Raw genomic sequence first — 27,154 nt, forward strand, 5'->3', positions numbered from 1 at the left:
ATAGCCCATAATGAAAAAGAACATGAAAAGGAATATATATGTATAACTGAATCACTATGCTGTATACCAGAAATTGACACAATATTGTAAACTGACTATATTTCAATTAAGAAAGAAAAGAAAACAAACTCTGACAGCACCTTAATCTTGGACTTCTAGCCTCCAGAACTGTGACTCCAGAAACAAATCAATTACTTTTGTCTAAGCTGCCCTGTCTGTGGTAGTTTGTTACGGGAGCCCTAGCGGACTAAGACACCACCCTCCTTTAACTTGTCTTACGGCTTCATTTCTCCTTTAGAATCTCTAAGTTTTCTACCCTAGGTGACCTGCTGTCTTATCACATCAAGCAAAATGTGGCAGAGAAATTAATCATTTTCCTTTTTGCCCTTTTGTTCCAGTATTTCCAAACGTGAACACTGAAAAATACTGAACGCCAAAGTGAGAAAAAAACTTTAAGAATTGCTTATCTTATTATCAATTAGAATACTCGAGTCATACTAGGAGCACACTGAACTATTAGGTGGGAATTCATCAGGATAGTAAGGGAGGCAATCCAGCCCTGAAATAACAACAGACGAAGGTAACTGAGGAACTTAAGATTTGAAAGTACCATTTACAGTATTTTTCATGTTGCCTTCCTGCAGGATCAAACAGAAAATCTCTTAAAAGTCCTTGATATTTTTGCTCCCACTGGTTCTTTAAAAGTCTGCATTGGAACTAGAAACACTGCCTCCTTGAGCTTCCAAATTCAGAAGGACCCAGCATGGCTGCACCTGAAAAGTTAAGGGTCAAGACTGACTCAGAATTAAGTGGAGAAACCGGTCAGTTTGAAAAGGTTCCCCAAAGCCCAGAAGTGACTAGAAAAATGGCCTCTATACATCACTCCCCCATCACCCCGTCGCCTACTAACGCTGCTCCTAACACACCCTTTTGCCTAGGAGCTCAAGTTCTAATTTAAGGGGCTGAAGGGAGGGTTTTAAGAAGGTCCCATATGGAGGGAGATTTTGCCTCAAGCAAAACGTTCCCTCTTCTTACCACTCATCCTAATGTTTGTTCTCTCCTGGACTCACACATGATTTAAGAGTCTCAGAAAAGGGCTCTGGAGTACGGAGACCAAAAAGAGAAGAGAGAGAAAGGAGAACAGAGCTTATTCTGGGAATTTTTCTCAAAGTCACAATAGTGCTAGACATTTACATTTTGCTTTTCTCCTCTATCATTTTAACCCTAACTCCTTTTAAGCTAAGCCATCTACAGGCATTAAAATGACATTTCAGGAAAGCATTTATCCTAAATTTAAAATACACAGCACTAAATATAGTATGTTGAAGAAAATTACGCAAAGAACGAGCTCATTTATGTTTTTGAATTATTGTGAAGCTCAATACATGATTTAAAAAGTAGGTGTCCATAGCTCCTGCTGTTCTTAACCAGTTTCTGTATCTTTGCCTTTCCCAAATCTAAAATAAGTTGCTGATATTACATCATTTTCTCTATTATCATCCATAAACTTTGAGAGGCATGATTAAAATTCAGTGGTTAACAGAGCTATTTAATCTGGAAATATGTATTAGCCTAAGACACCATTAGGTTTATTCTCATATATAGGGATCAGGAAAACAAAGGAAAGAAATCCAATTATTTAAAACAGCAATCCCTTAACACTGTGATTTTGTTTTAATTATAAGGAGTGTGTCTTATTAAAAACAAACAAAGCCTTGTCCTTTAAGGGAGAAGTCCCATTTTCTCTAGTGAACATGCATGCAAGATTTCCTAAAGAATGCTTCAACAAATTAATTTTGCTTTTCTTCAATTTCCCATGATATAACTGACTTCTTAAAAAGAGCATCAAGTAAACAATTATGAGCCCACCTGTTCATGATATCATACCAGACACCAAAGTTGATGAAAATATATTTCATTTTATTCCCCCTTCCTCTCCAACATAATAGTACAGACAAAATTTCCTGTACTAAAAACCAACACCAACAAAGAGTATATGCAGTAGTGAGTATTAAAATAACTGCTAAATAGTCTTTATACTTTAAATGACTCCACATGTACCCAGGACCTGAAAACCCTTTTCATGAATGTCCTCTCCTGCCCCTACCGTACTCCAAAGCCTTGGATAGGGTAGGGGGTTCAGAGGGGTAGGAGGCCACAACTGAAAGTAAATGGCCTGCCCTACAAGAGGCAAGTAAATTCACTGGGGACTTCCCTTAGTTGGTCCTACTCCCATCACACACAGAGGAAAACTAAACCACAATTTGAGGAAATTACACACCCCTTTGGGTCCAGCCCCACTAGCCCACTTAAATGGTTCAGTGTTGAGCCCAGACGGTTGAGGGAACTCTCTCTTTCTCGAGGGACATGGAGGCTCCCTGATCTCCTATTTCAGGCCTAAGAGAAAGCTATTTACTCAACACAGCCTCACTTGGGTTTTACCACTAAAACTACAGCTTTCAGTAATCCTGTCACCCTCACAGAATTGAGTTTTGGCATGGAAGGCACACAGACATCATGGAGGCCCAAACTGAACCACAGCAGGTCCAGCACGTAAGGTACCTGGCAAAGGCCTCAGCTCAGTTTCGGCCAAGTGATGGCAAGCAGGGGACAGAAGGTTGTCCTAATGACATAAGTCCCCCAAGGGACAAAGAGAGGCTGAGAGCAGCAATGGGAACTGAATAAGCATGGAGATATAAATGATGACACGCTTAGAGTCTGAAGGAGTCCAACAGCTAATGCACTGAGAGCAGATGAGTAGAAAAAACAAAAGTAAGCTGTTCTAGTTATTATCTTAACATAGGTATATACTGAGATTAAAGACTATGCCTCATGTATCTTTACTTTATTCGGTTTAGAGTTGATATCAAGTACATAGGTAATATGCAAAATTCTAGAGATAATGTCCTCTGATGTAATAAAAGGAGTTGGAAGATCTATTTATATATTTTCCTCTGGAAAACATGGACAAATATTGCTATTCAAGGAAATAAGTAGCTACCTCTTAAGAAAGAAATTAGAGGAAACAGAGAGGAAGACAGGAAAGAAAACGCCAGACAATGGAAATCTGTGACCATTGCTTCTTCCTCAAACTCATAACAAAGCAAGTAAAACAAGGGATCCCACCCATGATATAATCAATGGCTTATGTTTCCTACAAGTTTTTAACAACTTTTTGAAACTTCATTTCCTTTTCCTTTGTCTGTCCTTACACATCCATGGAAGATTAGCAATTGGCAAAAGATACAAACTGACCAATGATACACCACAACTGCTGCACAACTGCTAAAATTAAAAGAGTAATTTCAGAACCATTAGAAAGCAGTTTTGGACCTACAATTTTGGATCCCAAAGGATCCATTAAAAGGGCACTTTCCTATTTCAAAGTTATCAATGACACAATAATGAAGAGATTTTAAAAATGAAAAGAGATTTTAAAAATAATGTGCACAGTTCCCTTCTGAACTATGCCATAAAGCTGACTCAAAATGTTACTAATTAATATCAATAGCATAAAAACCAGAAAGTGCGACTTCTCTAGTGAAATATTGTAAATTCATATTAAAAAAGGACTGCCAGGTCAAATTCTAAAAAAAAAAAAAAAGAAAAAGTAGATACCACCACAAAACTAGCAGATGTTTCTTGGGGTCATTTGTACAAAAACATAAGCATATGTTAAAGAAATCTGACACTATCATGGAATCAGTTGGCGTCTAAAATAATAGCAGCTCCTTATGGCAATATGGTAATATCCGTATCACATGCACAACACATTATGTTGCAACAGTATGTGCAGACAAAAGTGCATCAGTGGCAGCAGTAATGACCAGTGCTTTCATTAAGGTGAAAAAATAAAATTAGAAGGTTATATCCAGGGCATAATATTGTTTAACAGTAAATTGGACGTGATAGTATGTTGAATTTTCAGTTTGCATTTCACTGATTTTATTGAGACTTTTATAAAGGCAGAATATTAACCAAATAAGAACACTAAAATTTTTATAGGGAACTCCAGCATGGGTTTTCTTCAATCTACCCAAGAATAATGAAGATAGCTGTTATTTTCAAAGCTAATGATAATATTTAGTTAGTTTAGGATTATGACCAAGAATTCTCCACTCCAAAATCAGTGGTTGCAACCTGGTGTTGTGTACTCAGTAAAGCAACAGATAACTGCTGAATCATTTGAATGTAAAGCAGCACATAATTTAGTAAGTGTATTATCAGCTTGAACCTCACAGGTCTAAGATCTTCTAGAATATTCCTTTGTTACTAGTCACATCACCCCAAAGTATACAAAGTACACAATGAATGCTAATTAAACTTTACTGAATGAACGTGTTTGAAAAGTCAAAGCAAAAAGGCATTTCATAGCTTTGCGCTGTTGGGACTCATACTGTGCTTGAGGAGTTAGATTTGAAAAAGCACTTAGAATTTCAGTGAACACATTTTCCCATGCAGATGAACTGGATGCAAGGTGAGTCTGGCATGTACCTAACAAAGAATTCAAGTACTGAGAAGATCTGAGTAAAATTAGGCTTCCTCATAAGATGTTTCCATGGCATGAAGCCCAATAACAGCAGGTTTTCTCCCAGTGTAAAAACATTCAAACAACCTGGAGAACGACAGATCTGTCTTTCATTCAGAAGCTAGAATATCAAGATATTTCTTCCCTGAAATATAAAATATTAAAAATGCTAATTAGAAGAAATGGAAATATTTTTAAAGAATTTATTCTACTTTTAAAATAAGAGCATATTATAAATCAAATCTCAAGACAAAAACGTATCCACATTAAAGTATTTATTATCTAAAACAAGTGGGCTATGAATGGGCCTTCAAAAATGCATTATATTCACCAAGATTTTAACTGTGATAAGTTTTCATCTGTATAATGAAAATCACAACATACATACAATCTTGCCTTTACACTTTCAATACAGGGAAACATGCCTAAAGCATAAGGAAACTAGTATACACTAACAGTTGCTCAATTTCATTGATCTTATCCTTCCTGCACAGATGAGCACTAGAAAGTACTTTGAATTATGTGTTCATAACATTGATGAAGGTTAAAAGTTTAATTTGGAACATGTATTATTTGCATTAGACAAAAAACAGATTTTATAAATATATGAGTTTTTGGAGTTTAAAATGATATAGAAATCATTTTTCTACATATAAAAATTACCATTTAAAACTATTTTCACTGATTTTTTAAAATATTTCATTAATACCTAAACATGATGGTTGTACAAAGATTTTAACTTTACCAGTATTTAATGAACTATGTTTTCTGAAAATAGCTTTCAACTATTTTTTTACCCAAAGTAGCCCCAACCTAATAAGAAACAGGGCACAGAAGGAGAGCCCGAGGCTCATGGAAAACATAGATCTTAAACTTGAGGGTTCAACTTACAATCCTTCAAAGCAATTTCTCCAGCTTATGCATTTTTCAAGCTTTCAATTTCCCTTCTGTTTGGATATTCTGCTAGTCACTGGCATATGTGATGCTTGGTAGAATACATTTCAAGTAAGATAACTCTTAGATCAGCAAAATAAGCAATTTTAGCTATGTCCACCATCCATCCCATTGTCCAAGCTAAAAATCTCAGCAGCAGCATTATTTCCTCCCTTTTCCCTCAAACCCCCATCCTCCAGATTCTAACTCTGACAATACTCCTCTGCACCCAGCCTCACCTCCTCACTCTGCCTGCCACATACACACTGCCCCCTGGATCTTCTGGTGCACCAGCCGCTGAAGGCTCCTCAATGTGGAGCCCATTTATAATCCAACCTGCCCCCGTGGCTGTCTTTCTAAAACCCAAACTCACTCACTTTAAAAAACAAAAACTTGATATCCTCTGACACTCAGCCTTTGCTACCCCTTACTCAACCCTCAGGTTAAGACGGTAATTTCCTGGCATGATATTCAAGGCCCTATGCAAATTACTGATGTATACAAAGCACTGTAATCTTTGTGTAAAGATTACAGTGTAAACATACACTCTCCCCACAGTCTATGATCTTAATGTCCACATAGCTCAAAGCATTCTTTCCTGAGGTTTTTTTCCAAAATACTATTTTCCTATAATGGTTTCTCTATTCCTTTGTACTGCCAACTCCTAATCATGCTTCAAGGCCCACATTCAAGTTTACCCTCACAATCCTCTGCAGCTTTCCCTGACCTCTCCTTTTACCGACTCCAACAAAATTATTTCCTCCTTTAGCTACATTTCCATGGTTCTTTATAGTGCCCTGTAATACCTCAACTGCACATAAAATAGATCACTTGGTTATTTTGCTAGTATGTCTCCCTGCAGATTGTGAATACTTTGAAACAGAAATTGTGTCAAACTGATTGTAGAATCCTTGGAACCTATCAGGTCCCCTAGCACATAACAGGTGCCCCCTAATGTTAGGAGAAATGAGCTAAAAATATGAATGATTTAATGAGAAAAACACATTAAAAGTATGCTGAGATACCATTTTTCATCTATCAGATTGGTTTAAAAAAAAAAAAGTCTGACAACATACTCTTTTGGAGAAATTGCACAGGAACACGTGTTCTCATAAAGCGATGACAGAAAAACAAAATAGCACAACCCTTTTGAGGGAATTTGGAAATATTTAGCAGAATTATATGCAGGAAATAGATGGGAAATCTCTGTACCTTTCACTCAATTATGCTATCAATCTAAAACTGCACTAAAAGTCTATTTAAAAATTACATAGGTATTTATTCTTTGAGTCAACAATCCCAATTCTAGGAATCTATCCCAAAAACACACCAGGGAAAAAAAGACATGATAAGGTTTTTCATTATACCACTTTCTGCAATAGCAAAAATAACTAGAAACAATCCAAATCCTTCAACAGAGAGGTGGTTCAATAAACAATAGTACACAATGGATTATTGTGCAGATATAAATGGAAAAGAGGACTCTCGATACATACCTCTATTGAATGATATACTGGGTATACTGTTCATCAATGAAGTTCTCAAAGTGGAAAAAAGTATATGTGGTATATAGTACCATGCATTTAAAAAGGTGGCAGGGGTGGGGTAAGGAGAAGAATGTATGTATATGTTTGCTTATATAAGAATAAACCAAAAAAATTTAGAAGACTTACCTATGAAAGGAAGAAAAGAAAGGGGTAGAAGGGACACAAATAAAGGTTATGCTTCCCAGAATATAGCTCATTTAGTAGTTTTGATTTTGTAGCCATATATGGTTTGGACGATGATACTACACTACAGACAGACAGACTCCTGGAGGCATTGGGGGAATTCTTCCTCATTTGACAGAGGAAACAGCAGGACCTACTGGGTTCACTGTGGACTCTGGAGTCAGACCACTTGGCTTGTAATCCCAACAAGCCCATTACTAGCATGGCCTTGGGGAAGTTAACATCTCTGGATCCCAGGAAGAAAAATCTACCTGGACTACATAGTCTTGTTGGGAAGATTAAACAAAATAAGATACTTAGCACAGGACCCAGCAGCAGAGTAAGCATCAATAAACGTTCTCTATTTTCAAACACTGGACACTGATATGTAACAGCAGTGGTGGTTGTTGCTGATGAAAATCTTGGAATGTACGCAGCAGTTCCCTGATGCCTGCTAGTATGTTATTTTAGACTTATCTGTAGACTTGTCAAAAGTCCAAAGCACTATGCCAACTGTTTCCTTACATATGCACAGCTGCCTGCCCTGGATCCAGTCTTCCATTACACTAAGGGTCCTCGACTTCTGGTTCACACACCAAAAGTCAGCATAAAGTTTCATTTCCTTCCAACTCCATCTCCCTCCCTCCTTTCCCATTTACTTCATCACATACTGATTTTGGAAAACCAAGAACATATAAAGAGCCACGGCCACTAAGAGTTTCTTTCCTTTGCTCACCATTTGCACACACGACTAGAACTCACTCACTCAGCATACACTACCCCATTACTGGCACGGTACTCCTAAAACCTGGGCAGGGATACAGTCATATGGAAGAATTAGAGAGGCCTATGTTGAGGACTTTGATGTTTGTGGGTCTGTCAGTACTTGAAATGTAATCTAATAACCTAGTCAAGTAAGAGATTAGGCAGGATCAGTAATAAGGTTCAAAAGGAGTATTCTATCCAGTCATCTGTCAATGGACATTTAGGTTGTTTCCATGTCTTGGCTATTGTAAATAGTGCTGCTATGAACATTGGGGTGCATATGTCTTTTTGAATTAAGGTTCCCTCTGGATATATGCCCAGGAGAAGTATATTTATACAATGGAATACTACCCAGCCAAAAAAATAATAAAATAATGCCATTTACAGCCACATGGATAAATCTGGAGAATGTCATTCTAAGTGAAGTAAACCAGAAAGAGAAAGAAATATACCATATGATATCACTTATATGTGGAATCTAAAAAAAAAAAAAAAAAGACAAATGAACTTATTTACAAAACAGAAACAGACTCACAGATATAGAAAACAAACTTACGGTTACCAGGCAGGGAAGAGGGTGAGAAGGGATAAACTGGGGACTTGAGATTTGCAGATACTGACTAATATACATATAAAACAGACAAACAAGTTTATATGGTATAGTACAGGAAACCATATTCAATATCTTGTAGTAACCTATGGTGAAGAAGAATATGAGAACATATGTATGTATGTTCCTATGTGACTGAAGCATTGTGCTGTACATGAGAAACTGACACATTGTAAACTGACTGTACTTCAATAAAAATATATTTCAAAAAAATAAACAAAATAAGTATTCTAGTACTGAGATCACAATGAATTATATCTACCATATCTCTGGCCCTTTAAACAAGGATGGTTCACTGTCCCAAATTACAGAGGGCACAAAAATGTCCAGTCTTAAAAAAAAAAAAAAAGGCATGAACATATTTACAAAACAGAGACAGACTCACAGACATAGAAAACAAACTTTTGGTAACCAGCGGGGGAAGGGCATGGTGAGGGATAAATTGGGAGTTCGAGATTTGTAGATACTACTAAATATAGATAAACATCAAGGTCCTACTGTATAGCACAGGGAACTATATTTAATACCTTGTAATGACCTATAATGAAAAGGAATATGAAAAGGAATATATAAATGTGCGTGTGTATAAACAAATCACTGTGCTGTACACCAGAAATTAACACAACGTTGTGAATCTACTAGACTTCAATTAAAAAAGAGAAATACAAAAATGCACAGTGTAGGCAATAGCATCCCGTGTACCCAACCTATCTGTTGACCCCCGTCATCTACTGCCGTAGCGCTTTGGTTCTTTTAGCTCCATAATGTTCAGACTTCCACAGTTCATTTCAGGTCCTCCTGCTTTGACCAGTTGCATCTGGACCAGCCTCTCTGGCTTACTGAACCTGACCTTACCAGCCCATCTGATTTTCAGTTTGCATGCCCGTTGGCTTCCATGCAAGTACTGTGCCCCACTTCTAGGAGGATCTTACTGTGCCATTTGCATCCCCAAATACTCACACCATGTAGAGGAGGAGCAAGAGGAAGGGGATACAAAAGTAGATTCATTTCAAAAAGTACTTGATGGTGCCACATGGTCGTGGTGTTATTTAATAACAACACTAGTATACAGACTTTCATGAGGTCAGAATACACGGGCCAGGACAGTTATCATTTGGAATATACTATTTCTATAGTAAGAGATAGATTGTTTGCCAAATTGCAGTCTCAATAATAATAAATCATAATGATGAGGGACAAGAATGATTTCTACAGATGAGACGTCAATTTACTATCAGCCAATTCACAATAACAAAAGCATTTTTTCTACTCAGAAAACATGTTAAAGGGCTTTGCCCCTTTGGCATCTCTGGACTCAGTTGTTTTATCTTTAAATCAGCAGCTCAGATTATATGTTCTTATCAGTCCTATGTTTAGATTACTCCAAAACTGTACCTTCCCATAGAAATAAAGATGAAAATCAATGCCTGGGAATAAAGGGAATATATATTTTCAGCTCTTTCCATCCATGTTTTAGAGCTATGTTGTTCAATGTGACCACCCCTAGCCACATGTGGCTATCATATTAAATTAGTCACAATGAAATAAAATGAAAAATTCAGTTCCTTGGTCACACTAGCCGCATTTCAGGTGTTCAATAGCCACAAGTGGCTGGTGGCAACCATATTGGATACAGAGCATACAATTTGGATACAGAGCACTCCATCTTCACAGAAGGTTTAACCAGTCATGCTTAGAGATTCAATTATATATTTGTTTTTCTGTGTACCAATTCACTTTAATAAAAAGCTAATATTTATATAATATGAGCTTTGTGCAATATTTATACAATAGGGTAACAGACCTGTCAAAGCATTTACAAACTTCATAAATAGTACATGCAGTTAGTTGGTAAGCTTGATTTTTCACACCCATCTTTTAAAGATTCCTTCAAATGTGACAGCTTAGGAACATACTAATTTTTTTAAAGAAGTATTTTCTTCTTAATATGTAGATTGATGAATCAAAGCATAATGTTCTACTGAGTAATTAGTCCTTCAATAATTCACATGAGTAATAGGTCATTTTGGGGGTTAACCCCTGCTTCCATTATTTCTAACCATACGCTCCACCGACAGATGTCTCACTTTGGATGTACACAACAGAAGTGTGGGATCTGTTTCACGTACATCTGTTCCAAAACAGCTTAGGCAGATTAATACTTAGAATGTCCCCAGCTCTGCTAAGTCCCACGTAATCAACAACTCCTGTTTTAAAATTGATTGGTTTTTTTCTCATTTTCACATTTTTCCACATTACCTTTTTAAGTTTCCAGCAAATAAATGTTTATGTAAACTTAAAGCACAAGAAAACCATTCTCTTAAACATTTTCAAGAACTTATTTGGAAGTCCAGTTTTTTCCAGATTTTTTGGTTACTGCTCTAATTCAGCTGAGCTCAAAGTTGTGGTAAGAATAACCTTTTGGAAAAAACATACCATGAAATTGTGTAACTTCAGGTAGTAAGTCTATAAATAAAAGAACTGTAAACCATAATTAAGACTTGAAATCCTCACTTTATTTTTAATAATTAAAACAATATTCTAATGCTAATCAAACATAAAATCCTTGCCCTGAAATTCAGTTAGTGGGTAGAGGAAGCAGAATGAAAAAAGGATAAGCTAGTCCTTTTGTCCATTATGAAAATTCTGCTTACAACTAGCCTTGACCAACAATTTTCTATCAGATAACAGTTTCTTCCTTTCCAAAGACAAGACTTATACAGAGGTGACTGCCACTTCTCATACTGTAGAAGCTGGGGAGGGGGAGCAAGGAACTCGGCCTGTATTTCCCACATGGTTCTAATTAGAACTAATTCACTAGGGCTGTGAAGCTTCTGCTGTAAAATACAATTCCTCCACGCACACTGTTAAGGTTGACCCCATTGATTATTCAAACCTTACTTATTAAGATGTCTTAACACCAGAAGCCTACAAAAATCAGTACTTTAAGATGCAACTTCAGAGTTAATGACTATTAGAGATCATATAATGTAAATGTCTCATTTTGCAGGAGAAAAAACTAACTCAGAGGGGTTAAGTCAGTTAGACTGCTATTAGTTGCAGAAACAAGACGTCAGGTCCCGTGCTCTCTACTCCCGAAAGCTTTTCTACACCAGATGGGAGATTACAGACAGCTGGAGTAAAAAGCTATAGAAGGTCCTGCAGTACTTTCCATACTTCAAAGGTGCTGTTCATTAGTCAATGATAAAGTGCCCAATGTGAGATAGCAAAGAGAGACTTGCAGGCATTTGGCATTCTTGTCAGAGATCCCTAAATTTATCGTTCTTAAATGTACTAAAATATGAGGTTAATATAGTCTAATCCTACCCATAAGCTTTTCCCTTATGGGAAAATATCATAACCCAGGCACACAGTACAGTGAGTAGATCCTGCTCTGGGGATGCACAAAAATGCTCATACCTTCTGCTCCTATCTAACATTTCCAAAAGAAGTTCTCTACTTGGTAAGCATACGTTCCTCGAAGTTTGTCCTTGGTTTAGATTTAGAACCATGCTAACAGGCCAGCAGTGATAATTTTGAAAATGTTGAACTCTGAAAATATATAATCCAGTAACAGGATAAGCTCAGGGCTCAATTACAAAGTATGCATATTGGTCTATGGCATCTGCCCATGTCCCCTTTCTGAGCTCTCTTCTCAATTTCTCATACTTTGCCCCTAGTCCTGCCACCATCCTGGGAGCTAACACCACCACCCTAGACCTGCTCTGCCTGGATAGGGTCCAATGACCCAGACTTGCCTGATCTTTCTCATTTGGCCTTAAAAAATTCACCTAACTTCTCTCCCATTTCTTCAGGATTTTGCTCCTTCCTAGGTCACTGACAGCTAACTTGATAATTAACATGAATAAACTCGTTTAATTCCACAAGGAAAATGACCGTAATCTGAGATTCCAATAGAAAGATCATGAGGCACCACTGCAGGCAATAATGAAGATATTTTCTGAACAGGTGATGCCATTTTGTGTATCAATTTACATTACAGAGGTACCATCCCGGTCAATCTATACCCTGGTCACAGATAGCTTTCTTTTTCTATCCTGCAGCTGAGCAAGATGGAACTTTCTGGCCATGATGCTCACAATGGAGAAGTGGGCCAACATTAACTTAAGAATTTTTTTTTTTTTTAAAGAGTCCTAATGCTTTAACAGAAGGGGAGTGGTATACTCATACAGGTGATGAGAAGTCACTGTTAAGTAGCAGTGTAGTCATCAGGTTACAATGTAACAGGCAAAACTGTAAAGTTCATGAGACCAGTTAAATTCATTCCTGCAACAAATATTGTTTGTATATCAGGCACTCTTCAAGGTGCTGAGAGCAAACAAAATGGATGTTCTGACCATCTTCCCTTTTCCCTACGTAGATCCCATCTCTGGGAGCTACACCATCGATTCCCATGGTGCTCAGGCCTCCAGATTTAGTCTGAATTATACCATCCACTTTCCTAGTTCTTCAGTTTGCAGATGGCATATCTCAGCCTCCATACTCCCATAATCTCCAATTCCCATAAGAAATCTCTTCACACACACGTGTGTGTATTGTACATTTTTTTCAAGGTTGTTTCCTCTATAAATTTGCCAAAACCCATAGAATGTAGAACACCAAGAGTGAACTCTAATGTAAATATGGACTCTGGGTCATAATAATTTGTCAACGTAAGGTTCATTAGTTTTAACAAAGGTACCACTTTGGTAGGAAATGTTGATAATGGGGAAGGCTATGCCTATGTGGGGGCAGAAGGTATGAGGGCAATCTCTGTACCTTCTGCTTTATTTTGCTGTGAACCTAAAAGCACTCTAAAAATAAACATCTCATATGTTTGATCTAGTAATGCCCTGTGATCCAACCCCACCCATTCCTGGAACAGCCAGTCACTGGCCAACTCGCAACAGACACGGTCTCCCCCCACTACATCCTCACACACCATGTCCTCCCAGGTATGGTAACCTTAGTGTACCTTTTCCTCCATCTTCTGGGCCAATTTCATTTGTCTTTCACCACTCACATCTAAGCTAACTCCACATCAGAGAGTATTTCTCTCATTTAAACATATCATCTCTTAATACCTCCTTTTCTTTTCCCACTCTTTTTACTAAGTAAAACATCTCTTGGTTCCTTCTAAAAATAGAAGTGCTTACTGAGGTGCTAGGCTTCTGTACCTCCAATTTTCAGGGCCCAAAGTGGTTTGCATACCAGGTGTTTCTTACAAAGAAAAAGCAGTACACTTAGATGAAGGAGAAGAAAACCAAAGGGTTTCAGGGCAAAATTAAACAAAGATCAACACTTGCAACCTTTAGCATTATAAACTGTCAGAATGTCTTTTAAAATTCTACTGCCAGGAATGCTAATTAAGCCTACTTTTCCCCAGTCACCACTCAGTATACAAAACAGCATTTTCTGTTTTTTGTCAGCATTTGACTTTTTGTGTACCAGGACTGCAACACTGATTTAAACACCTCTCACTGCACGTCTCATTTTAATGCTATAATATTTCAGCTTCACTGTAGGTTAAATCGACCCTGTGGGCTAATTTAAACTCTAATCGTAAACTTCTGTGTCCCCCAAATTCAAATTGACTTAAAAATTACACAGAATTCTATGTTCACATCCCGAGCTTTTAACTCAATTTCTAGAAAATACTCCACCTTGGTTTTCATGAAAGGTAGCCTAAGTTGAGTGAGTGAGCTGGGAGCACACAGCAGAAGCCGAATTCCCACTTACCACCAGTGCTGGGCCCCTGACTCATCAGTTTTGTTAAGATTTTTGTATAAGAAACCTTAAAACAGTGACATTGTTCTATTCTTTAATAAAAATAGCACATTGCCTCTTGTTTTCCAACAGGGGAAGGCATTTTTGTTTAATTTCATAAGTTAGCATGTAGAAGGGACTGTGTACCACATCCCAAGGTTTTCCCGTAAAACATCTCTAGAGTAAGACTGGAAAGAGTTCTATGGTACAGAATTATAACACTTCCTAAATAAAATTTGAAGTCAAAAGACAAATGCACATCAACAGCATGATGATTCTAAAGTCAACATCACACACACATTCAAAGTTTCTAGCCTGAGCCTGAGTTAGACTTGATTTAGACAACGGCAAGGAATGTGAGGGAAGGAAAAGTTCGGAGATTCCAAAGCACTGGAGTTAAACTTTCAGAAGTCAGCAAAATGAGAGTTGGATTCAGAACCCACGTGTAGGTATTTTATGTAAAATGCTTACATTCAGCGTTACCATCAGATGCTTAGGGAGTAAAACTTCAACTTGGAGGGGAGGAGGAGGTAACTTTCCCGGGTTTGGAAAACACAGCCCCTTTGGGGCTCAGTTCTCCCTTCAGAGTCGCAGAGCAGAAGCTGAGTATGACGTTGGGCCCGGGGTCACATCCCGGGCGGAAAGCGGCAGGTGGCGGGAGGCCCCGGGGGGTGGCTCGAGTTCTCCCCAGTTGGGAGCGAGCGGGCGGCGGCTTCCGGACGCCCTGGGGCAGAGGAGGAGCTCGCCGAGGGCGGAGGGAAGGCGCGGGGAAGGAAGGTGTGCGGCCGGGAGAGGGAGGAGACGCCGCGGGAGGCGAAGGCGCAGGACCGGCTCACCGGGACCACTCACCTGTGGGGCTCTCGGGCTGGATGGGCCGCCACCTCAGGGCCCGCTCGCTCAGCACCACGTCGCAGCTGTCCCTCCCAATCTCGAAGATGCCCCGGAGCAGAATCTGGTCGGCCGCCGTCCCTGGTAGCCGCCGGGACGCCCACAGCACAGAGGGCACGGCGTCCGCCGCCGAAGGCGCCTCTTCCTCTGAGCCGCCCTCCAGGGCGCTCACTCGGCCGCCGCGCCTCCCCCGGGGCATGGCGGAGCCGCAGGCTGGGCCCCAGCCAGGGGTCTGGAGAGACCTTTGCAGGAGGAGCGAGAAGCTGCGGCAGCCAAGGCTCTAGCTGCGTCCCGCGCTGCCACAGCAACCGCGCACGGGACAGGGAACCAGGAGGGGGGCGGGGCGGGCGGGCGGGGTCGCCCTCTTCTAGCCCGGCACCCCGGCCCGCCCGCCTCCGGTCTCCGCCACTCACCGCAAAAACACCCGTGTTCAGAAAGAGGAATAGTCTCCCTCTGCCTTAGTCGCTACTGTTCCTTGAGGTTCTGCGCGCTGCGTTACCGGCCAATGTTTACGCCAGCTCTTCTCAAACTTTGACTTCCACCCCCACCCCCGGGGCATCTTGTTAAAATGCAGATTCTAATTGGATAGGTCTGGATGAGGCTCCAATCCTATAGTTCTGGGGATCTCCCAGGTGATGCCAATGGTCCTTGGAACACACTTTGAGTTGCAAGGGTCTAAGCATGTTTTTCCACCTTTCCAGAGAGCTCTCCTGGGGAGCGGAGGTCGTGCTTAATAAACGTGTTTGCATGCCCTCAATAGTTGGTTGATCTTATGCAGCTGATAATGAAAAACTCAATTTCCAAAAGCCCTGAGAGGAAGCCAAAGGAAAGTCCCTAGTTTACACAGACAGACTTTCGTTTTAACAAATTTAATATTAAAGGAAGTTGTCTCCAGCTGTAAGTTTTGAGGGCCCCACTTTCCCCCCAAGATATCTCCTCTGCAGTCTTGTCTCTGCCTGGATCTGGAACGAGATTACAAGCATCAGGGCTTGTTCTCCTGAAGGCTGCTGCTGTAGTGCAGCATTACGTGGAAACGGAGAGAGCCCTGGAGGAGGACTCATCCTTTGTTTTCTCCTGATAGCTGAGATTCATGAAATTAGCTGTTAATTTGGAACGCACAGAGTCTGGAGACCAGTGGTTCTCAATCATGATTGCCCATTAAAGTTACCTGGGGAGTTTTTAAAAATCCAGATGCCCAGGCTACACTCGAAGAGAATTAAATTGGAATCTCTGGGGATGATACCAGACTTCAGGCATTTTTAAAGCTCCCCTAGGTGATTGCAATGTTCAGCCAGAGCTGAGTATCACTGCTTTAAGCAGTGCATTAACAGGGAGCTGACCACTTGTGATGGTGAGAAAGGAAGAAAGTGAGTTCTCGGGAAGAGGAGCAGAGTGGGAAGTAAATCAGCAGGCTTATTTTTTCTTACTTTATTTTTTTTTAAAAATCTGCCCTCATTTTATATAAGGTTGGAATAACTGTATTGAGAAAAAGTTAGGGAGAGGAAATTCATTGAGTTGGAAATCTAGTTCCAGTGTGTTAATGGCTTCTGACAGGCGGCCGCCTCATGTGCTGTCCTCGCCCCTGGTCACGTGGCAAAGTCAGACAGAAGAGTTGATGGGAGCAAGAGTGTCTCGAGGTTCTCTGCTCAAACTTGGGTTTCAAACAACCTAGGATGGAGACCTTAGGTCCAGGCAAATCCCTTTCAGACATAAAGCTCCCGTGTGCCAGTTAAGTGAGGACTCTTACTGTTTAATGCTCTGAAAACAAATACCCAATTCCAGGCGAAGCGGGAAGAGCCTGGGTTTAATCTGACTGCAGTGGGCAGTTTCTTGAAGCAGAAGTGAAGCTGCGGCTAAACCCCATGCAGGTGGCTCAGTTCAGCAGTCATTAGTGGGGAAGGCTGGTGCCCTGGGTAGAAAGAGTGGTGGTTCTGAAGTCAGTATCTTGTATTCACAGCTGCCAGGCAATCAACACAATTAGAGCTCACTGGCATTTTAAAAGCTCACTGAGAGCCAGGGCAAATAGGCCAAGGCTGTGGCTACTTCTTAGGACCTTTGCAAGGGGCATGCTGCCATTTTTCAAGCTTCAGTCCATCCAGACAGCCAAAAACACTGGCCTTGCCTTCAAGGATGAAAGTAATGGCTGTGCTCCATTCTCTCCCTTTGACGAGCTGCTCTCTTCCAGTGCTCTAAAGGTTGCAGGCCCCAGAGCTCTAGCCACCGGATCCATCTACACAGGCATCAGTGCCATGGTTGACATACTATTCAGGGCTTGTCAAGTGATGTGTTCAGCCCCAACCACCCCCCTGAACTTCAGACACTGTGTTCAGCTGCCTCCCTGACATTGCTACTCAGCTGTCCAATAACCATCTGAAACATAACATCTAAAACTAAACTCATGATTTGCTATCAGAAATCTGTCCCTTCCAGAATGTTCTAAATCTCAGCAAATGGTATCATCAAAATCCTTGACATCATCCCTGTTTCCTCTCTTTGTCTCATACCTCACATCCAATCCATTAGCAAATCCTGTCAATTCCACCTGCAAAACAGACTCCTTTCAGCCTGTTCTCATGCTAGTCCGCACCTCTCACCTGGACAACTTCAAAAGCCTCCCACTGCATCTCTTTGCTTTCCCCTCCCCCTGTTCTGCTGCCTCCAGCCCAGAGTCTGTTTTCCACCCAGCAGTTACATTGCTCCTTGTAGAAGTAACTAGATCAAATCACTCCTCACTCATAACCTTCTTACAACTTCCCATCATTCTTGGAATAAACTCGAAATGCTTAGCAAGGCCATGAGGCCCTAGGCAACCTGGCCCCTGGCTACCTCTCCAACATCACCTACTAACACCTTTCCCCTTGCTCATTCACACAAGCTTTCTTATCAGTCCTCAAACACAGTGAGACTAGTCCCTTCTCAGAGCATTTGCCTTGTTTCCTCTGGTTGGGATGCTTTCCCAGCCAGGCAACCAGATGGCTCCCTCCTTCCCTTCATTCACTTTTCTGCTTGAAGAGCACCTCCTTTAAGAGGCCGTTTCTGAGCAGTCTTCATCACACACCATCCAGTCACCTTGTGCGTTCATTTCCTATTGCTATTGCTGCTGTAATAGATCACCACAAACAGTGCCTTAAAACAACACAAATATCTTACATTCATGGAGGTCAGACGTCCAAACTCAGTTCCTCTGGACTGAAATCAAGGTGTCCGCAGGCCTGCATCCCTCCTGGAGGGTCTAGGGGGGAAATCATGTCCTTGCCTTTCCTAGCTTCTGGATGTTGCTTATATTTCTTGGCTCGTGGTCCCTTCCTCCATCTTCAAAGCAGCACAGCATCTTCTCTCTGCTTCCATCCTCTCACCTTCTGTGACTTTATCCTTCTTTCTTCTCTCTTATACAGACCCTTGGGACTACATTGGGCCTGCCTGGATAATCCTTAACTACACCCACAGTCCCCTTTGCTGTGTAAGGTCACATGGTCACAGGTTCTAGGGATTAGGACATAGACATCTTCAGGCCACCATTGATCTCTCTACCATAAGCTGAATTTTCTTCACATTCCTTATTATTACCTCTTATTCTATAGCTCCTTATTTGTTTGTTCTCTATGTTCCCCATGGAATGAGTTAATGCACTTAGTAATAGTGATGGAATAAAAGGAACTCTCAATGAGTGTTATCATTGTTGTTAGAATAAAAGTTCTGTGATGATAGAAAATTTATCTCATTTCCCATTGAATTCTCACTATGTAGCACAGTGCCTAGCACACAGAAAGTGCTCGAGAACTATCTGAAAGAATGAACTCCTGTAACATGATCTGTAACAATAATGCCAGTGCACTCCAATAGTATTTCCCCCTAGATCCTGAGGAACCATTATCCCATGATACATATAAATAATACACTAATGCATGGAAATTGCTCTCTGGAAATGTTCAGGGAGCTTCCAGAACAATGCATTCCCTACTTTGGCTAAAGCTTGAGTATTTGTTTTCAGAGCACTGAACAGAAAGAATCCTAACAGGCACATAGTTGCTTTATGTTTGGAAGGCATTTGTCTAGAAACACAGTCTCCACCTCTATTTTTTTTTTTTTTTTTTTAGAAATTTACGTCTGAGCAGAAGACCTTGAAAAACCATCTGCTGTTGTTAACATAGTTTTCAGGAGGCCATTAAGTATCTGGGCAAATCCCAGAGATGCAGGCCTGATGGAACAGCGTCCTGAAATCGGGGATCCCTTCTCAGCTCCACACTGGAGGCAGGTGAAATTACAGTCACAGATATATTCAGATCTACTGCATCAAGGGCTGGGGACAAGGAAGTCTGATGCTTGAGCTTTGGCCAGTGGATAATCCTATGTACTCCCTTTGATTTCCTGAAGTCTCTGCTGGCTTCAAAGTTTGAAGTCTGTGTGACAAATGATTAAGTGCCCATGTTAGCAAATTACCGTTAACAGTTCTTTTTCAAACTCCAGTTTACAGAATATTTTTAGTAAGGACTGCTTAGTGCAAGTAGAATAAAATCCAAACACTTATCGTGACCTGTGAGACCCCATGTGATACAACTCTTGCCCATCTGCTCAAACCCTAGCTTCTATCATTTTTCTTCCATTCTTGCTATACTTATGTCTAACCAGACTGGCCTTCTTTCCATTTCTCAATGAAACCAAGTCCATTTCTCATTCAGGCCCTCTGCTGTTATTGTGTACTCTGCCTGGAACAATTTTCACCATGGCATAACTTTGCGTGGTGCCCAGATCAATTTCATGTTGATCTCAGAGGGTCCTACCTGGTCTGTCAATCAGAAGTTGACCCCTCCTCGGTGTTATTTTCTTCATTGCACTTCCTATGATCTAAAAGTACGTAACTGAAGAATTACACATGGAAAAGTACAAAACATTGACTGAGGAACTTAAAGATGACTTAAAGAAATGGAAAGATATCCCATGTTCTTGGATTAGAAGAGTTAATAGTATTAAAATGGCCATACTACTCAAAGCAATCTATAGATTTAATGCTATCCCTATCAAATTACCCAGGACATTTTTCACAGAACTAGAACAAATAATCTTAAAATTTATATGGAATCACATAAGACCCAGAATTGCCAAAGCAATACTGAAGAAAAAGAATGAAGCTGGAGGAATAACCCTCCCAGACTTCAGACAATACTACAGAGCTATAATAATCAAAATAGCACAATATTAGTACAAAAACAGACATGTGGATCAATGGAACAGAATAGAGATCCCAGAAATATACCCACAAATTTTTGGACAATTAATCTTTGACACAGGAGACAAGAATATACAATGGACTAAAGACAGTCTCTTCAGCAAATGGTGTTAGGAAAACTGGACAGCTGCATGTAAATCAATGAAGTTAGAACACTCCCTCACACCATACACACAAAAACCCCTCAAAATGGCTTAAAGACTTAAACATAAGAAAAGATACTATAAACCTCTTAGAAGAAAACATAGGCAAAACATTATCTGACATAAATCTCAGCAATGTTCCTCTAGGGCAATCAACCCAGCAATAGAAATAAAAGCAAAAATAAACAAATGGGACCTAATTAAACTTAAAAGCTTTTGCACAGCAAAGGAAACCATAAACAAAACAAAAAGACAACCTACAGAATGGGAGAAAATATTTGCAAATGATGTGACTGACAAAGGCTTAATTTCCAGAATATATAAACAGCTCATACAACTTAATAAGAAAAAAATAACCCAATCCAAAAATGGGCAGAAGACCTAAATAAGCAGTTCTCCAATAAAGATATACAAATGGCCAATAGGCACACGAAAAAATGCTTAATATCACTAGTCATCAGAGAAATGCAAACCAAAACTACAATGACGTATCACTTCACACCAGTCAGAGTGGCCATCATTCAAAAGTCCATAAGCAATAAATGCTGGAGAGGATGTAGAGAAAAGGGAACCCTCCTACACTGTTGGTAGGAATGTAGTTTGGTGCAGCCATCATGCAAAACAGTATAGCGATTCCTCAAAAGACTAAAAATAGACTTACCATATGATTCAGCAATTACACTTCTGGGTATATATCCAGAGGGAACTCTAATTCAAAAAGAAACATGCATCCCAACATTCATAGCAGCACTATATACAATAGCCAAAATATGGAAGCAAACTAAATGTCCATCGACAGATGACTAGATAAAGAAGTTGTGGTATATATACAATGGAATACTACTCCACCATAAAAAAGAATAAAATAATGTCATTTGCAGCAACATGGATAGACCTGGAGATTGTCATTCTAAGTGAAGTAAGCCAGAAATAAAAAGAAAAATGCCATATGATATCACTTATATGTGGAATCCAAAAAAAAAAAAAAAAGACAAACGAACTTATTTACAAAACAGAAACAGACTCACAGACATAGAAAACAAACTTATCGTTACCGGGTGGGTAGGAGGTGGGAAGGGGTTGGGAGTTTGAGATTTGTAGATACTAATATATATAAAATAGATAAACAACAAGTTCATACTGCATAACAGAAGGAACTATATTCAATAACTTGTAGTAACTCACAGTGAAAAAGAATATGAAAACAAATATATGTTCATGTATGACTGAAGCATTATGCTGTACACCAGAAACTGACACAACATTGCAAACTGACTGTACTTCAGTAAATATATATATACAAAAAAAGAAACAATGGAAATAATTATAACCATCATAAAAATTTTTTAAATAAAATTATGTAATTGATTCATTTGCATACTTCTTGTCTGTCTGTCCTATCCCATCAGATGGGTACCTCATTGAAAGGTACCCATCAGATGGGATACTAAAGCCTTTAGGGTAATAGATGCTCAATAAATGTCTTTGTTGAGTGTATGAATGAATAAATTAAATTTTTTAATTGAGTTCCAGTATTAATTTCTGATACTATCGAACATATCATGTCTCATGGGTGAGAAAGAAAGAAAACTTCATGACTTACCAATTTCTTCACATCAACATATATTTTGGGTGAAGCGAGCTTTAGTTGTATCCATCTCTCAGTCATTTCTGATGCTAGATGGGCACATTGTCAATGTTTCAGGGCACCGCTTCCCTCTCATGCTAAATGGGGATTTTGTCAGAATGTTCCTGCTACCCAGGCTCTAAAAGGTAGAGGGCTCCATGTCCCTACAAGAATTGCAGAGAAAACAGAAAAAAATGTAGAATCCCAGCAAGTCAGAATATCACACTTTCTTCACATGCCAGTTTTTTGCACTCACTTTGAAACCTGTTTAAAATGAATCACTCAGCTGTGTTCTAGAGCAAAACTCACACGACTGTGGGATGACAGAGACCATGCGATCTCGATCTCCTCAAAAAACAATGACAAGAAGTAACACAGGAAAGAAGATTAGGCCCTTCTTCCCTTTCCCTCAAGTTTTTAAAGCCCCTTCACAGGTAGGTACTGATATTCACAAAACTTGGTGTAAACAATTTGAAATGTATTTCCACCAAGAAGAGAGCTTGAAACATTCTCACAGTATCTGTTAGCAATGTTGTAGTGCAGTCTCAAATTTAATATAACCAGATACACAAAACAGACTAAATCAGAAATCTGTCCTCATTCTCTAGAGCTCATACTATCAGAGCTGTGAAAATGGCATCATACAGAGGAGGCCATACTGGAAATAGCCCACGGCTGTCAGGCCTCTTGCCTGTGGCCATCAAACAGTTTGGGACTGGGTTCACTGCCTTTGACTTTTACATCACATTTTGTTACCATTTTGGGCACTTCAGTGTCCTATACAACACCCTAGTCCCAAATTTCCATGACAGACCCATCCCAACAACCTATGTTATCTTCTGTTGCAGGCCCCCATTCCTGTGGACCTTGGAGACTTCTTGAATGCTTAAACTCAGAAAGCATGCTTTCTGAACACAGCTTCCTGTTTTTTTCAAACTTGGATGTGCTTAAGAAGCTTTAGTTTGTTTTAAAGAAAAATTCCTAGTCTGTTCCTACCACTCTGAGGGATGCTCTGAGATTTTGAATCTGTAACTAAACTATTCCTAGAAATGTGTTTTAAACAGGTACAGCAGGTGATTCTGTGTGTTTTAGACAAGATAGACAGCACTTTGGTGACAATCAGTGAGTAGATCTTTCCTCTCTGTCCTGCTCTTTACCCCTGCCCTTTTACCACAAGACTCTCATTTACAAGTTATAGAACAACCAGCTAGAAGTGTTTTCAAAATATGACTTTACTTCTCACATAAACAGAGGTCCAAATTCAGGCTGCTCTGGGTTACCCATTAAGAAAGCAGGGGCTTTTCAACTTTTTACTTCGTTATCTCCAGGTATCTACGAGGACCCCACTGGTGGCTCCCAGATGGCTTCAGGGTCCCTAAGCATCATATTATCTCCCCTAAATTTCCAAGAGCAAGAAGAGAAGTGGCAAGGGCAGTTTCTATTTGCATACTTCTATTTTTACCAAAGAAGAAAACGTTTTCCAACAGCCCACCCAACAGATTTCCTCTCAGGTCCCACTCACTAGAATTGGGCAGTGTGCCTGTGCTCTAGCTTCCAGGAGACTCTGGGGAGGTGTTTTCAGCATGGAGGAATTCACAGGTGACTGTTGATCAGGCAACTAAGAGTATCCTGTCTTCTTTTCCTTCCAGGCTACATCATTTATGCATAGCAAACAGCCCCCCCTGCTCCAAACTCACTGTCTTAAAGCAATGATTGTTTTTTCTTATGATTCTGTGAGTTGGCTGAACTCAGCTGGGTAGTTCTTCTGCTCCATGGAGTATCAACTGGATACTCCTACATTTAGCTGGGAGCTCAGCTGGGCTGAAACATCCAAGGTGGCTTCAGTTACCTGTCTGGCATCTCAGCTGGAATGGCTGGAATGGCTGGAGCCTAGCTGGGTCCATCTCTTTATATTTGTTTCCTCATCATTCAGTTGTGTCGCACAAGCTTTTTAAAATGAGGCTGAATCCCAAAAGAGCAAAAGAAGAAGCTTCCAGGTCTTTTAAGGGCTAGACCTGGAACTGACATAGCATCACTTTTGCCACTTGCTGTCAGTCAAAGCCAGTCACAAAGGGAAAGGGAAGCAAGATACACCATTTGATGGGAGAAGCAGCAGCCACACTGAAAACGGGTATGTATATGGGAACAGAGTTCACCTTAGCAGACAGTCCAACCCAGTCCTCCCTCTTGCCACAATGGTAAACATCCCTCCTACGTGTAAAATACATTCACTCCCTTTCAAGACCTGCAAAATCTCATCTAATTATAAAATCAGATGCAAAGTCCAGGATCTCATGAGGTTCTTTGTTTGTGCTCCTCTTATTCTGGGAAACTATGAACTAAAAATACAAGTTATCTGCCTACATGCATCAACATACATTGATGAGGCAGGCAGAGGATAACCACAATAGATGCTCCCATTCAAAAAGGAGTTGGGGGGAGGTGGTCAGGGAGCAAAGTACATCGCAGTCCCTGGCCCAGAGCAATTCTGAAGTCCGAGCAGGTGTGTGTTACTGGTTCCCACACTCTGAGAATGTTCCTTATCTCACATCCAGTTCTGCTGTTCTCACATCTGAGAGCTGTTCTCGGCAGCTCTTAGCTCCAGCCTCTGGGCTTCTGGCTCTGCTCTCCACACCATTCTTCTTTTAAACAGGAAACAGCCCGTGATGGTAACTGAGTGGTTTTTCAGCCTTTTTTCTATCCATAAATAGTTGGGGGTCCAGAGTCTTCTTTTAATCTTTATCTGTTTCTCTCTTTTAGTCCAAATGTATGTAACTCCTTTGGTTATTTTGACACAAAGTATTTCTTTTACACAAAGAAAACGTTGTGAGCTTTCTTTATGTAGTTCATATATATACATATATTATATATAAATATAAAATATATACTACATACAATATGTGATTATTTGTGTGTGTGTGTGTATATATATATATAAAATCATATTAGGTCATATTATACAAAAGCCATTCCTACAAATCTCTTTGAGATTGACACCTCTCTACTTTGGACTCAAAGTCAGGGTATTAGTGTAAAATGCTCCTAATGCTCTTATAAGTAGTTTTGTCTAGGTAAACTGTTTCTTCCAGCCACACTTTTGATTGGGGCTTGACCTGAGAGCACATTTAACTGGAAGCAGCCTACATTTCATCTTTGCTTTGAGGCTATTTTTTTCTTTTAGAATATATATATATATATATATATATATATGTATTTTTTTTTTAGCCAGAATATCTGTCCTGGGCCTCCTTTGTTTCCTCTAAATTATGTTTGCTTATTATTCTTTTGTAAAACCCTGAAAGAAGGCAATCAGCACTTGTAATATTCTGCCAAAAATCTCCTTTGCCAGATCCACAAATTTATCTGGTTCTCTTTCTATCTTCCAAGCCATAGCAGAGTTGTCAGGGCCATCTTTGCCCATCTACCAGCTGGATTCACTCTTTGTTCTTCAGAGCTCTATGGTACATCACTTCAGCTTCTCTCTAATTAGCACCTTCACCTCTTTTATCCATGCCATAAAAACCTCGATTATCTTCTGTTTCCACTCTGGCGTGTGGGCTGTTGAGAGATTTCCACTGAAGCATATGGGTTGAGGCTACTACAAACTACTACAGTATCGTGGTCTCCAAACTTGACTTGGCTCTAAGCCCTGCTCTGCTAGTATTGATTAGTCCTGATGGAGCCTATTCTTATTCCTGGAGAGGCTCTTCCAAATCTTCAGTTTTCTCCTTCAACTCCCTCTCACCTAGAGTGTCATCATGCCTCCATCTTTACATGAAAGAACCTGGTAAGAATAAACCCTCACTGCTCTCCAATTCTTACTCTTGAAATTTCCTTCCTCTACCCTGACTCTTGTCTGTGGAAAGAAGTCTCTCTCCTATCCAAAGGAACTGTCCACGTTCTAGACATTCTACCCTCCACTCTGCCCAACAAATTTCTCTATCAAATACACCCACGTCTTACATCTTATTCAATTTCATCTTCACTGTATCGACAGCTTTCTCCATCTTTATGTATAAAAAAAGACCAAGCAACAGCAAAAGCACAGTTCTTTTTGAATTAAGCAATTCTCCTATGGGACAGAAAACCCATCTCAAACTGGCATAAAAAAATTAAACCTAATTTGAGAGGTGGGGATAGCTTATGAAGAGAACTGATCCAGTGGCTCAAATGGTACAATGCAAGAATCAGGTCCTCTCCCTTCCTTCAACCTGCCTTCTGCAGTGTATCATTCTCTGCTCCACGCCTGTCCCTCTATTCCATTCTCTTTCTTCCAAGTAGCCAAATGGCTGCTACATTCCAGACCTCTAATCCACATACCACATTTGTTAGAAGAGGAGCGCATATTTCTGTTGATACTTCCCACATAAACCAAGGATGTTTCTCTTTTCCAAAAGTCACAGTAAACTCTTCTTGCATATCATTTTATCTTAATAAGTTGACACCTTTATCAGTCAGCAGAGGCAGAGTTGTGGTGTGGTTTTAAAAAACTTAGTGGTTTAAAACAATAAAGGTTTATTTCTTACTCATGTCTTCATGACTAAGGGTGAGCAGGAAATTAAAATGAGAGTAAGAGACACAAGTACCAACTGTTCAAAAACAAAAAGAAAAAGAAATAGATTAAAAAAACAAGATAGAGTCTCAGATCTACATAAACTAAAACTTCGGATTAGTTGAATACCTTCAGGAGAAATAATCACTAACTGGTTTTAAGCAATTGAAATAGTCAAATAATGAGATATATATATTGCCCCATATAACTAAGGATGGCGTCTTAACCTCTGGGTTTTAAGCTCAGAAAAAAGAATTAAAGGCTGTATATAACTTAGAAATAATGGAACTTAAATTCACTTGGACCACAATAATTTTTTTAATTATGTAATTTTACACAACATAAAATTATATGTGAAGTGAGTTGTTTGTGTAACCTGGGAAAATGGTATATTTGTTTTTTCAGA

At 39.8% G+C, this 27,154-nt stretch overlaps 1 protein-coding gene across 1 annotated transcript in view; it reads right to left on the minus strand.

The window, feature by feature from the left end:
* CERKL (CERK like autophagy regulator) overlaps positions 1 to 16,016 on the minus strand; it is a 121,967-nt gene extending 105,951 nt beyond the window's left edge. The window contains exon 1 of the mRNA XM_045520374.2: positions 15,161 to 16,016. Coding sequence (XP_045376330.2) covers positions 15,161 to 15,398 — 238 coding nt within the window. The 5' untranslated portion in view covers positions 15,399 to 16,016. The remainder of the gene's footprint in view (positions 1 to 15,160) is intronic.
* Positions 16,017 to 27,154: the final 11,138 nt, after the last annotated feature.

Source organism: Camelus bactrianus, chromosome 5 (genome assembly GCF_048773025.1).
Source record: "Camelus bactrianus isolate YW-2024 breed Bactrian camel chromosome 5, ASM4877302v1, whole genome shotgun sequence".
NCBI classification, from domain to species: Eukaryota; Metazoa; Chordata; class Mammalia; order Artiodactyla; family Camelidae; genus Camelus; species Camelus bactrianus.